At 56.8% G+C, this 12856-nt stretch overlaps 2 protein-coding genes across 2 annotated transcripts; both read left to right on the forward strand.

The window, feature by feature from the left end:
* Positions 1 to 729: 729 nt before the first annotated feature.
* On the forward strand, positions 730 to 2211 carry HMX3 (H6 family homeobox 3; the record flags this gene model as incomplete). The annotated part of the gene is made up of 2 exons (XM_080347421.1): positions 730 to 1045; positions 1230 to 2211. 2 exons carry the CDS (start codon positions 730 to 732, stop codon positions 1835 to 1837), a joined length of 924 nt encoding a protein of 307 aa, XP_080203547.1. The 3' UTR covers positions 1838 to 2211.
* Positions 2212 to 10504: 8293 nt separating this feature from the next.
* HMX2 (H6 family homeobox 2) lies at positions 10505 to 12682 on the forward strand (the record flags this gene model as incomplete). Its single annotated transcript, XM_080347658.1, has 2 exons — positions 10505 to 10781; positions 11498 to 12682. The coding sequence occupies 2 exons, from the start codon at positions 10505 to 10507 to the stop codon at positions 12040 to 12042; spliced, it is 822 nt and encodes a 273-aa protein (XP_080203784.1). The 3' UTR covers positions 12043 to 12682.
* Between the last annotated feature and the right edge of the window lie 174 nt (positions 12683 to 12856).

Below are 12856 nucleotides of genomic sequence, written 5' to 3' on the forward strand. Positions count from 1 at the left end.
CCGGCTCAGCGCGGCTCGGCCCGCTGCCCGCCGGCACCCGCGGCTTTTGTTACCGCCGGTGCGGGGCGGGGGGTGGAGGGGGAGGCGGCGCGGCGGGGCGAGGGGAGGTTTTGTGGCAGGAGCGGCGTGGTCCGTGCCATTCGCCTCCCGCCGCTCGCGTGGTGCTTCAGCCGACCCGGGATCCCTTTGTGCTAATAGCCCCGTCCTCATTTGCTGCCTAATTGGACTATATAAAGCCAATAACGGGCGGGCTCTCGTAGCCTCCAGCCACAGCAGCACGTCGCAGGGGGGGCCGGGGCCGCTGCGGCTGCGGGCAGGGGCTGCGCGGAGCCTTCTCCTCCCGGCTGCCTCCCCGCCTAATCCCATTTGCCATTGTGCGTGCCCAATCGCCGTGTGCTCCCCGCGTTTAACTTGGATGACATTTTGATTTCATCATTAGCATTCGGCGCCGGGTTGACGCAGCAGCAGCGGCGGCGGGAGGCGGCGGCGGCAGCGACGACCCCGGCTCTCCGCCTGCCCGCAGCAGCCCCCTGGTGCCGCGGGCTGCGTGGGTCCCCTCGGCCTCCCGCCCTGCCGCCCCCTCATGCGAGGGGCCCCCGGCCGGCCCCGCCGCCGCGCTCCCACGCCGCCCCGCCGCGCCTCTCTCCCGCGCCGCCGGGAGCCGCCACCTGCGCGCCGGGCGCGGGCTGCGGGGCCAGCGGCGGACAGGAGCCGGGCGGGCACCGGAGGATGCCGGAGACCGGGCAGGAGCCGCCCAGCGCCCCGCCGCCGCCTCCCAAGGAGTCCTTCTACATCAAGAACCTTCTCAACGGCGACCCCCCCAAGGCGTCCCCCAAGCAGCCGCGGGCGCTGTTCGCCCCCTCGGGCAAGGCGGCGGTGGATGGCGCCGGCTTCGCCCTCTCGCAGGTGGGCGACCTCGCCTTTCCCCGCTTCGAGATCCCGGCGCCGCGCTTCGCCCTGAGCGCCCACTGCCTGGAGCGCGCCCAGACCTGGTGGTACCCCTACGCCCTGACCCCGGCCGGAGCCCACCTGCCCCGCACCGAAGGTACCGCTCCCCCCTCCCTCCTTCCCTCCTTCCCCGACGGGGTGACGGGGGGAGGCCGGCGGTGGGGCTATGCGGATGTCCGGCTGGTTCGCCCCGCTGCCCGCGACGGGACGCGGGAGACCGGGTGGTGAAGGTGTCTCTTTGTGTCCCTTATCCCCCCTCCTCCCTCGCCCTTCCCCTCCAGCCGCCGAGAAATCCCTGCTGAGGGATTCATCCCCCGCCTCGGGCACCGACCGGGACTCCCCGGAGCCGCTGCTGAAGGCGGAGGTGGAGCAGAAGGAGCTGGACTCCAAGAGCCCCGACGAGATCGTCCTGGAGGAAAGCGACTCGGAGGAGGCGAAGAAAGAAGGCGGCTCAGAGGACTGGAAGAAGCGGGAGGAGAGCCCGGAGAAGAAGCCCTGCCGCAAGAAGAAGACGCGCACGGTGTTCAGCCGCAGCCAGGTCTTCCAGCTGGAATCCACCTTCGACATGAAGCGCTACCTGAGCAGCTCGGAACGGGCCGGCCTGGCCGCTTCCCTCCACCTGACAGAAACCCAGGTGAAGATTTGGTTCCAAAATCGTCGCAACAAGTGGAAGAGGCAGCTGGCAGCCGAGCTGGAGGCGGCCAACCTCAGCCACGCCGCCGCGCAGCGCATCGTCCGCGTCCCCATCCTCTATCACGAGAACTCGGGCGGGGAGGGGGGCGCGGGCGGCGGCGGAGCCCCCGGTACCCAACCTCTGCTCACCTTCCCTCACCCCGTCTACTATTCCCACCCCGTGGTGACCTCCGTGCCGCTCCTGCGGCCCGTCTGAGCCCGTCCGCCGCTGAGCGGAGGGCCGCGGAGAGGCGCGCAAGTCACCGGCCCGCTTGTAAGTACTGCAGCCACTCGTGCGGTTTCACCCGGAGTGGGGTGGGCGAGGGGTGCGGGGTGGGGGGATCCTCTCAGCGGGTGGTGCTAGGAGGAAAGTCACGAAAAATTTAGGGGGAAAAATAAAAGACAGAACAAAATGGGGGGGAGGGAAAGAAAAATAAGGAAAATGAAAGCGGGAACTTGTAGAGAACCCTGGAGCTGTCACACCTTTTGTAAACGTGGACGAAAACCGCGGTGGTCTGTGTGGCTTTAGTTTTATTTTTGTAAAAAAAAAAAAAAAAAAAGAAAAAAAAAATTAAAAAAAAAAATATATAATAATTAAAAGGGAAAAAAAAAAGCTCCCAGGCCACTCCTCGAGATTTGCCAAATGCTAACGGGAAGCTGAATTTCTGTTGCTTTCGGACCTCTCCTGCCTCAAAATTGTTCAGGCTCCTGATCCTATCGTGACTCAAACTTCATCGACTGCGGCTTTTCATTTGAGCAGAGCTCGGTACCGATTTGCCTCTTTGCTTTCCCACATTTTCTACCTTTGGGTTTCTGTCATGGAACTTTATAACAAGCAAGAAATACAGCCTCAAAGTGAACGGTTAAACACACCCGCACGCTTTGAGTGACCTTATTTATTATCGTTTACTTAGCTATTTTAAATTCTTGTTTATAATTCTTGTTTTCCTAGTTGTCGGGTTGATTTTTTTTTTCCTTGTAAAGTTATTTCGGCATTTTTGGGAAAAAGAAATCTATACCCTTTTGCTTTCTTTTGTAATACTATTATTATTATTCTTGTACTTTTGAACTGTGCAATATTATACGATGATTCTTAAAGCACTGCTTTTATTTGAATGGTGAGGAAAGGGTTTTTTAGCATTGTATAATTACCTTCGTTCATGTTGTACAAATAACAAAATATTAAAAGTGAAGGAAAGTGAGAAGAGAGGAGCAGGGCACGGGAATAAGCATCAGCCTGGCTTATGTGAATAAATAAGGGAGATGCCGTGAGCTGGGCGCTTTAAGTGAAGGACAATCAACTTTAGGGTGATTTTAATTTATTTGGTATGATGTACAGTTTTCTTCTAAAGTCCATCGAGTATGTGGATTTTAATAGGCAGAAATCAAGTGAGGAGTGGACACCTCTAGTCTCTCTCTGTCTTAGTGTCTACTCACCTGTTGTCTGACAATTGTTTGCTGTCTTCCCAAGGGTTTGTGTTGGTTTCTTTTCTTCATTTTATTTTAGAATCTTTTTCCCCCTTTCGGTTGTAGTCTCTGCCCTCTCGTTTTCTTTAGGGATCGGTCCTATTTTTAAAACAGCCTATATTGTTATAAACTTAATGTTGTGGTGGATAAAAACAAACAAAAAAAAATCAATAAAACCCGTTCCTTATAATTTTTGAAGTGTGGCTTCATAGGGAAAAAGAAAAAAAATGAGGTACATAAAGCAAGCGTTGTCGTGGACGCTGCCGCTCTGCTCAGCCGGGGTGCGGGGCGGCGGGCACGGAGCGGCCCCCACGGGGGTCCCTGGGAGCGAGTCTCCGGACACCCCTTCAAATAGTGAGCGGATCGACGCGGGGGGGCCCTTTCCCTTCGCAACCGGGAGCACCGAATCTGGGTAACCCCGAGCGAGGGGTCCCAGGCCCCCAGGGGCCCCCTCTGGAGGGTGGGCTGGGAGGGGGTTCCCAATTCCCACCCTACGGCCGCCTCCCAGGGGGCTTCCCCTGAACTTCTGGCCGCCCCTTCCTGTACCCCAGCCGGCTGCCCTTTCCCTTCTCCCCCCTTCTCCGGGGGGTCTGCCACAGGGGGCTTATCCAAAGGCACCCCAGGGTGTCCCCCCCTCCACGGGCTGCGCCCTCTGCCCGCGGCCGGAGCCGCCACTCGTGTTAATACAGCCAGTCAGGTTATTTCGAGATAGAATCGCTCTCCGCTTCCTGAAGATTGGCCCAAATCGACGTGTTTATAGAGCCGAGGGCAGGATTTCGGGCCAAAGAAATCAAAATAAAACTCAGCGTTGCGAAAAAATAATCCAGCGTTTTCTTTTCGTTTGGGATAAAAACGCTGGCAATGGGTCGTAAATGAAAAATAAACAGAGTTTCGGAGTCAAAATACACTGCTCGTTGTGTTACCTACAAACAGAGTGATGCCTTTTGTGTTTGCAGTACTAACTTTGGGACAAGTCGCTTGCGGCTCATTAAAAATATTGTTGTAATAGCAAATACATCTTTCCATTTTACAGCGCGGTAGCACGATGTTATCAAACGGCAAGGAAAAAAAAAAAGCCCCAATATATTTATTTGTAGTGGGTGCCCAGAAAAAGATTCCGGACCGTCCCAGCCCTTCCCCAGCAGTCGCCCCCCGCCTGCCCGGCCCCGTCCCCCCAGGGCGGCCCTTACGCGGGTGCGGAAGCGCCGGGCCCGACGCGGGCACCGGCTCCTCCCGGCGTGTCAAGGGCATTTCCCAGGGGAGATTTGATTTTGGTGGGATGCGATGGGGTTCGGGTGGGCTCCTTTTTTAATTAAGAAAAAAAAATATAGGGAAAAAAAAAAAAGACAAAACAGAGTCCAGGTTTTCTGCTTCTTGCTGCCCGCGCAAACCGCGGAATCGACAGCAGACAACAGGCCGTGAAGTCGGACACGGGGGGTGGGCTGGGGGCGTGTCACCCCAATTCGTTGCCCCCTGACCCGCATCCCTCCTGGAGCGGTGCCTGGGCCGGGCTTTTCCTCCCTCCCCGACCGGGAAGGAGCCCTGGGAGCAGGATACTCGTTTCTTGGCCGCATCCACAGCGAGCCAGCTTTGGGGCTGAGGCTTTTCTCAAGCCCTCAAAAAGTGTCCCCAAACTCCATCCTCCCCGCAAATGTCCCGGAGACGCAGAAAGCGAGCGGTTTGATTTCTCCTTTCTCGGGAGGAGGTGACATTTGGCAGTGGGTGCCCAGTGAGTGAGGGCTCTGCAGCAGCCCCGGCTGAGCTCAGCTGCTCCCGGACGGGCTGCCAAGGTAAACACCCCCCACCCACCCCGCACCTCCAGTCCTGCCTAAAGTTTCTGGAGAACCCGCATCAATTGCGGATGGAGTGACAGCAATCGCTTTGAGTGATGGGAAAAAAACACCCTCTTTACAGAGGTTAAAACTGTTTGGCAAAGAGGTTGGTGCAATTAAAAAAAAAAAAGTTGCTTCATTCCTCCGAGCTGTTAGTAACTCCGCGGCCACTTGTGTTTACTGCTGCAGCCCCGCTCGGCAAATCTCTGCCTTTGTTTGCAATTCAGGAGATAACACAGTTCTTCTCGGCCACTGTTTTGAGCTTGACTGAACAGAACTAGCTCCCCTGTTTGTGGTCGAAACATATATGTATTTCTTTTATTTGGTGGTAAATAGAGGCTTGCTGTGTACAGCAAACAGCGCGGGGAAAGATATAAACTTCCCGGACACCAGATTTGGGGATTCAGAAGAGTTTTGTCTCCCGAAGGGCTGCGCGGTTCGGCCCCTCCAGCGGCCGCACACTCCCGGGGAAGGAGTTTGGGAGGTTAGTATTTATTACTACTACTACTACTACTACTACTACTACTACTATTATTATTATTATTATTATTATTATTATTATTATTATTATTATTATTATTATTATTATTATTAATTTTCTGCATCCGAAGATTTGCACATTTTCTGGTGCAGGTTGGTGAGAAATGTTTGATTCTGCTGGCAGGGGCTGCAACGTGCAGGACGGGCGGCAGAGATGGGGACACAATGTGGGGACACAAGATGGGGACACAATGTGGGGACACAAGATGGGGACATACGGAGCCGCTCCGCGCTCCAGGGGAATAATACCGCTTTAAAACAGTGGTGGAAATACGTGTTGATTTTTTTCCCCCCCAAATATGCTGCAAGTGTCTCTGTAATAATCACTTTACTCTATCGACTTGGTATAGTGTGCTAACGGAATGAGAAGACCATTAAGAGCATTAACAGATTGGTACAGCATAATGCTTCAGTTCATATTGATCGCGAAACGTCTGTAAAATATTGTTTCAAATGAATCTATTGTTCCTGAGCTCTTTCGGCGGTGTTGATGACCTTGGTTTGTTCTCGCACATCCAAATTATCCTCTCGCCGCTCCTATTTGATTTGGAACCAGGCAGTGGGACCCGCCGTCCTCGTCCCTCCAGGCCGCCCCCGTGGACCCGCGCCCACCCGAAAATGTAGTCTGAGGGATCAGAACCACCCCGAAAATGTGGGGGGAAACAAAAAAAAATAGGCAAAGGGAACTGGCCCAGTGTTTGTGCCCTTGCGTGCGGGGAGAGGCTCGACTAAGCATCCCTGCTCCCCGCACCAAGCGCGGATGCCGAGGTTGAGCGCTTGGAGCAGCTAAAACCGTCTCCCCGCGATCTCATCCACGGGTTACGCTTGTAAAGTTGCCCAACGGAAAGGTCTAAACTTGCTCACATCAATATCTAATCAAAGCGGGGGCAGATCCTACAGCCTTTCCCCAAGTACCCCCACCCCACCCCACGCACCCCGGGGCCGGTCGGGGAAAGGGGGTAGCGGGGAGGGGAGCCCAGCCCGGACCCGTCGTGACTCTCCCGAGCTGGTTGTACGTATTTTACAGTCCAAATCAGCCAATCCCTCTCCATCAGCGCGATGTCTCCGATCTAAAACCCCCTCGCCCCACTCCCTGCGCGCTGGAAGGGGCCGTGGGACCCCTTGGGGGACACGCGTGTCGCCCGAGCGGCGTGTGGGGTGGGAATCAAACGGGAATCAAACCTCTCCTTCCTTCAGGTTTGGTCACCTGGTCTGGGCTCTCCTGAGCTCCGATATTTTAAATAAATATAAAGAATCTCTTGCTCTCCTCAGCTCTATTCGCCTTCATGATGGAGTGGAACCATCAGATTTTCATCAAAGTTCTATTAAGTGAAACATAGGTTGCAGGGCACCCTCTGATTGAAACAGTTTAAATTTTAATTGTGTTTTTAATTTGACATATAGTTGCAGAAAGGAATGACACTACAACGCCAAGGGGCGGTCGATTTTCTTAATTTCTCCCAGAGGAATTGATGAGTCTATCAGGCCACTAGATTGGAAACACATTAAAGCTCTCTGGTTAGGTTGTTAATTGGAACTTGATGGATAGGGGGCCTTGGATAGGCTATGCTGATCCAATCTTCATGACTTTCTGTTTTCCAATAAATTACACGATTCATTTTCCAGCCACAGATTACATAAATTGTACACCTCTAGGGCTCTCTTTTTCAAATAGGGAGCCCTTTTCCCAAAAAGCCTATTGCGAGATGTCATTTGCACCAAAAAACGAGCAGCAGAGGCTCTTGAATGAAAATCGAAACATAATCAACGTTTATACTTAGAAAATTTATTGAGATCATTTTCTCTGGTATTTCCTTATTTTAAAGTTTGGACGCGCCATATATCATAATCCACACGTGTAAAGGGGACTGTGTTTAATATTTATCGAAGCTTGATTCCAAGATCAAACTTGTTTATGACTTCATCTGTCATTTCAGAGGGAACCTTCTCCCGATATTACGGCCGCTCAACAAGCCTATTTTCCGAGAGCTGCAAAAGCAGCGAAGATCAATTTTTATTAGGCTCCCTTTGAAAGCTTGCTCAGGGCCACTTTAATATCGAGCATTGTAATAATCTGGAGATCTAAACTTTAAGCGTTCGCTCTGTCTTTCAAAGTTTATCTTCGCCGCGGCGTTTGATCATCTGTGCCCCGACGGGACGGGCTGCGGGGACGGGAGGCGGGGGGAGCGGCCAGCGCCGCGTTTCCCCCACGCAAAACCCTGAACGTGGCCACCAGTCCCTGCCCTGATTAATATTTGATCAGATGGTAATGAGCTCATGGTGAGGCTGCTCCCCCCGCAAGCGGAAAAGGCGCCGCCGGTCCTCCCCCCCGATAGTCAACATCGCGCCTTGGCTTCCCCCTCTCCCGAGCGGAGCAGTTTTCTAAGTTTCACCTGAAATACTAATTTCAGGGAAATCTGGTGGCTTTCTCGCTGCAGCCCGGACAGAGTTCACGCCTTCCCGCGGCGCTTGTGCATCCCGGCCCGGCCAGCATCCATCTCCCCGGCCCGGGCCGGGAGCATAGCCCCCGATCCGGCCGCAGCTCCCACGTAGCTTCCGTCCTCCGTGGGAACGAAAGGACACCGTCAATGGTTCTGCTTGGTGGGCTTTGAAGGAAAGGAAAGGTGCGCGGCAGCTGGAGGCCAGTGGTGTCACTGCGGTGTCACGTCGGGGGTTGCTCCTCGGTCGCTCTCCCTCCCTGCTCTGGGCACGTCCCCGCGAAGGAAGGGCTGGCAGCCCCCAGGGGGTCTCCCCAGGCAGGGCTGGTCCCCTCGACGGCTTTTGCCCGGAGCCCCTTTGCCCCTCTCCCCGCCCGCGGGAGGAGCGCTGGGCTCTGGGTGCGGGGCCAACCGGGACGGGAGAGCGGGATGAAGGACGATTCCTTAAATTGTATTTCAGTGCGGGGTCTTTCCGGGTTAATGAGCTGACATCATGATTAAAGCTGACCATTTGTAATGTGTCGCGACCCTGTTGAAAAGCACTGAAAAGGTTAATGTGGTAAAACAGGACAGCACCTGCCCCTCACAGGGAGAGGAGGAGCTGGAACACTTTTCCTAATCAATTAGTCCATTAATGAGTCTATCAAGTAGTTAAGTAGTTAAAGATTATGCCGCTGGTCTGGGTAACAGTCGTCATCTCGCTATAGCTAATTATATTATAAGTACTTTATTCAATATACCAGACATAATATGGTGACTCGGAGTTAATGAAAATGTCATTTTAAAACGTCTTGACATTTGTCTCTATTGATTTGTATATTTCCATCTCATTCTTTGCTTTCCCCGATTTGATTTTTTGGGGAGGGGAGGAGGGACAATGATTTGGAGCGGGAGAACGACCGCACAGGGCTTGGGGGAGGAATCAACAGCCGGAGCCGACGGGAACCCCCGCCCCACGCCACTCGGGCAACCGGGGGTTAAAAACCCGCTGTCGGGTCCCTGCCAAGGCCAGGGGTTTTGCACCTGGACACGAATGCGATCAAAACCACTGTGATTTCCGAGCCGGGGTAGCGCTTGCCAGTCGCTCCTCTCCGCGGGATGCGTCCCCAGCCGTACTTAGGGCCTGCAGAACCCGCCACCCCGTGTTGTTGTCACGGAGCTGTTGTCCCCTGGCCCGCGGGATGGGGGGCACCTGCCCAAATAGACGCAAAACTAGTCTCGTCTTCATTAATCAACGATATTTCCAGGTGCGGGTGGCGGGGAAGGCTGCGGGCTCGGGTGCAGCCCCCACCCACGGACACGAGTGGCCCCAGCGAGAAGGAGGAGGGCCAAGGGAGGGGGTACATCCCTTTAAAGTGGCGGCAGAGGGGAGATGGAGGCGGAGCGGGCGGCTCTGCTGGGGGGCAGGGGAAGCGTGGGGCGAGTGTCATGCGGTACCCAGGGCAGCAGTGCCCAGGCTGACGGCAGCTCCACCGGCCCCTTATCGGGGATCATTTCGGCGGCTTGCCGGGGGAAGGGGGCGTAAGCAGGAGTAGCCCCAGGCAGCCCTCGGGGCTCGGCCTCCGATCTCGCATCCCCGGGGATGAGAGACCCAGACCCGAGCAAAATCGGGGCTGGGGGGGCCCTCGGGCCCAGCCGCGGCTCCGTGCGCTCCCAGGAAGTTGGGGACCCCGGTGGGGTCCCTGCCCTCAGCCTCTCGCTCCCCGTTCCCTTGCGGGGCAGGTGTTGCCAGCAGATTTTCCCTTCTAAAGGAAGGAGTGGAAGGCAAAGAGCTGTGATCGCTGCGATTTATTTTTCCCAAGAGGAAGAGCCCCAGACTCTTGGCAAAGTTTATTTGGAAATGCAGGAGGGCATCCCCTCCCTCTCTGCTTCCCCGGGATTGCAGACCTTGGGAGGAAACGCAGGAGGAATTTCGTGAGACATTTGTTACGGGCTGCGGCGCAGCGAAAACCCCGATTTCTCGAAGGAGGTTTTCCCGAGCAAGCAGCGCACCGTAACAGTTTGGGTTTTGTCGTTTTGTTTGTTTCCTTCTCTCTAATTACCAAGAAGGGTAAAGATTCCTGGATATGCACAAGATCCAAACACACACCCCCCGGCCGGCATAAGACATTCAGCCCACGTCCCTCTCACCCACTCGAGGCGGAGCGCGAGGCGGCATGGCGGGAGCTCAGCATCCCTCCCCCAGGGGCACAGGGTCAGATGAGCCCCTGGAGCCCCGGGAACCGCAGTGAAGACCCCGCGGGGGTCCCTCCCGGTCCCGGTACCTGCCGTCCGCGGCGGCCCTGCCCCCCTCCCAACTCTGGACCCCGTGGGTTTCCAAACTTTCCGTGGCCGCCGCCGCCGTGATTGGCGCGGTGGAGGCCACCTCCATGCAAATGAAGCCCCGCCGCCCGCCGCCCGCAGATCAATAGGGACGCGGGGGAAGGAGCATGCAGTCCGCCTGGGCAGGCGCGGGGAGAGCCGGCAGCGACACGCCGAAAGCACCCCCCGAAACAAAACCCCCGCCGGCTCACCGCAGGCTGCCGGCCCCCCTCCTCCCGCACACCTCAGCCCCCCGAGCCCTTCTAAAGCGAGAGCTTCCCTCCTCTGCTTTCTTATGAACCCAGGATGAGCAGCAAAGAAGACCCGAGCAAGTGCTGTCCGGCGGCTGCTCCCATCTCCAGTTTCACCATCCAGTCCATACTGGGCAGCGGCAGCTCCGAGCATTCCCGGGAGGCAGGGGGCAGGGCGGCCGCCTGGCCCCCCCGCGGCCGGACCCTCTCCCTCTCCTCGGAGGACGAGGAGCCGGAGGAAAGCTGGAAACACCGCGGCTGCTTCTGTACAGAAGCTCACGGCCCCATCGAGACGTGCCACAAACACCAGCCCCTCAGCTTCACCTGTCTCGGTGAGTACCGGGACGGGATGGGACGGGACGGACGGGGCCCGCCCGGGAAGGGCTGTGGAGGGCTCGGCCCCGGCCTGGCCCCCGCTTGGGGGGAGGGGTACACGTTCGCATCCTTCCTGCTTTCGGGGTAAAGCGATTTTGAGCCGTTCGTGGCTGAAGCGGAGAGAAAGAAACTCAGTAAAAAAAAATAGGGTGCCTTCCCCTCCTCCCCACCCTCCCCCGCGGGGTTGGTTTCCCCGAATTGGAGCGATGCGATGGATAACTTTCGTTTTCTTAGATTCTGCTTATTTACAGCGCTCTGGCAAGGGGAAGATACACACATATATATATATATTTATATTTATATATACTATTTTAGTATTAATCCCGACTAAACGGTCTGTGAAATGCAATGCTATAAAGTAAAATCTGCCGGCTCGTGTCGGGTAGGAAAGCATCCCTAGGCTGGTACTCGGCTGCCTTCACTGAGGCATGTACAGCCACCTGTCCGTCTGTCCGTCCATCCGTGTGGTGAAGGGACGGGGATAGCTGAGAAGGGTATGACTTCCCCGGGCGTCGGTGGTGTCTTCCACCGGGAGCGGAGGCGGTGGGTGTCTGCCTGGGGGTTCTCATCGGTGTTGCCCCCAGCCGGGACAGGACGGGGCGAGGGGGAGCTCAGCCGTCGGGGGTGCCGGTACCGGCCGCCGTGCGACCCCCACGCTGTCGCTCTGTTGCAGGCAGCGCCAAGGGGAGCGGAGCGGCGGCGGACAGCGGGGAGAGGGGACCCTTCCTCTCGCCCCCCCAGCAGGACTGTAAGGAGGAGAAGGAGAAGCCGCTGGGACCCTCTTCACCCTCCTGCGGGGACCGACAACGCGACGGCGGGGACCGGCAGGCCGGTGCCGCCAAGAAGAAGACGCGCACGGTGTTCAGCCGCAGCCAGGTCTACCAGCTGGAATCCACCTTCGATATGAAGCGCTACCTGAGCAGCTCGGAGCGGGCCTGCCTGGCCTCCAGCCTGCAGCTCACCGAGACCCAGGTGAAAACCTGGTTCCAGAACCGGAGGAACAAGTGGAAACGACAGCTCTCAGCCGAGCTGGAGGCGGCCAACATGGCCCACGCCTCGGCGCAGACTCTGGTGGGGATGCCGCTGGTGTTCAGAGACAATTCCCTCCTCCGGGTGCCGGTGCCCCGGTCCATCGCCTTCCCCGCCCCTCTCTACTACCCCGGCAGCAACCTCTCGGCCTTACCGCTCTACAACCTTTACAACAAGATCGACTACTGAGCCGCCGCATCCCCCTCCCCGCGGCCGCCCCGTCGGGACCGGGGCCGCCCCGGGGGCTCCGTGCGGGGTCTCGACCGCGGCGGGGACAGAGAAACGAAACTGATGGGAGGGACAGGCAAACGGAGAGAGACTGGGGCGCCGGGGGCACCCCCCGTTCCCCTCCCGCTATCCTGCCACTTGAAAAAAAAAAAAAAAGCGTTATTTCAGATCTGTAAATATTTTTAAAGAAAGACAGAGAAAAAAAAAAAATAAAACATTTTAAGCGTCGTTTGTAAATTTGCCAGCTCGGTCGCGTGTTCCCTACCCGAAGGGGTACCCCGGGGGATCGGGGGGTGCCCCGGGGACCGGGCCAGGCACGGCGCTGCGGGAAGGACCCGCGGAGCCGGGGACCGATGCACGGGAGAGCGAAAACGACATATAACGCCGAGGGTTTATATTTTTCCTGTCTCCTACTCGTTATCTCGTTTCCTGCAGGAATCCCGGGCGGCTCTATCCGTACCCCTGCCCGTGGGACCGGCGGGGGCTCGATTCCCTGTGCTTGGCTGGAAGATGAAGGGCCTTCCTCAAACGCTCAGAAGCGGTTTTGGAAACGGGGACCGTTTTTTATTTCTGGTTTGTGGAGTATTTTGCTAAGAGCCGAGGTGAGAGGCAGCGGGCTCGCAGCTCCCGCTGACCGACCCCGGCGATCGGCGTTCCCTGCCAGGGCACCGGCGGCTGCCCGCCCACGGGGGACAGAGCAAATCGTTCGCACTCAAAAATAAGTAAATACTGCAGCATTTAACCCGCGTTCACCGGTTCCGCGGGTACCGCCGGT

This window comes from Nesoenas mayeri, assembly GCF_963082525.1.
Source record: "Nesoenas mayeri genome assembly, chromosome: 7".
NCBI classification, from domain to species: domain Eukaryota; kingdom Metazoa; phylum Chordata; class Aves; order Columbiformes; family Columbidae; genus Nesoenas; species Nesoenas mayeri.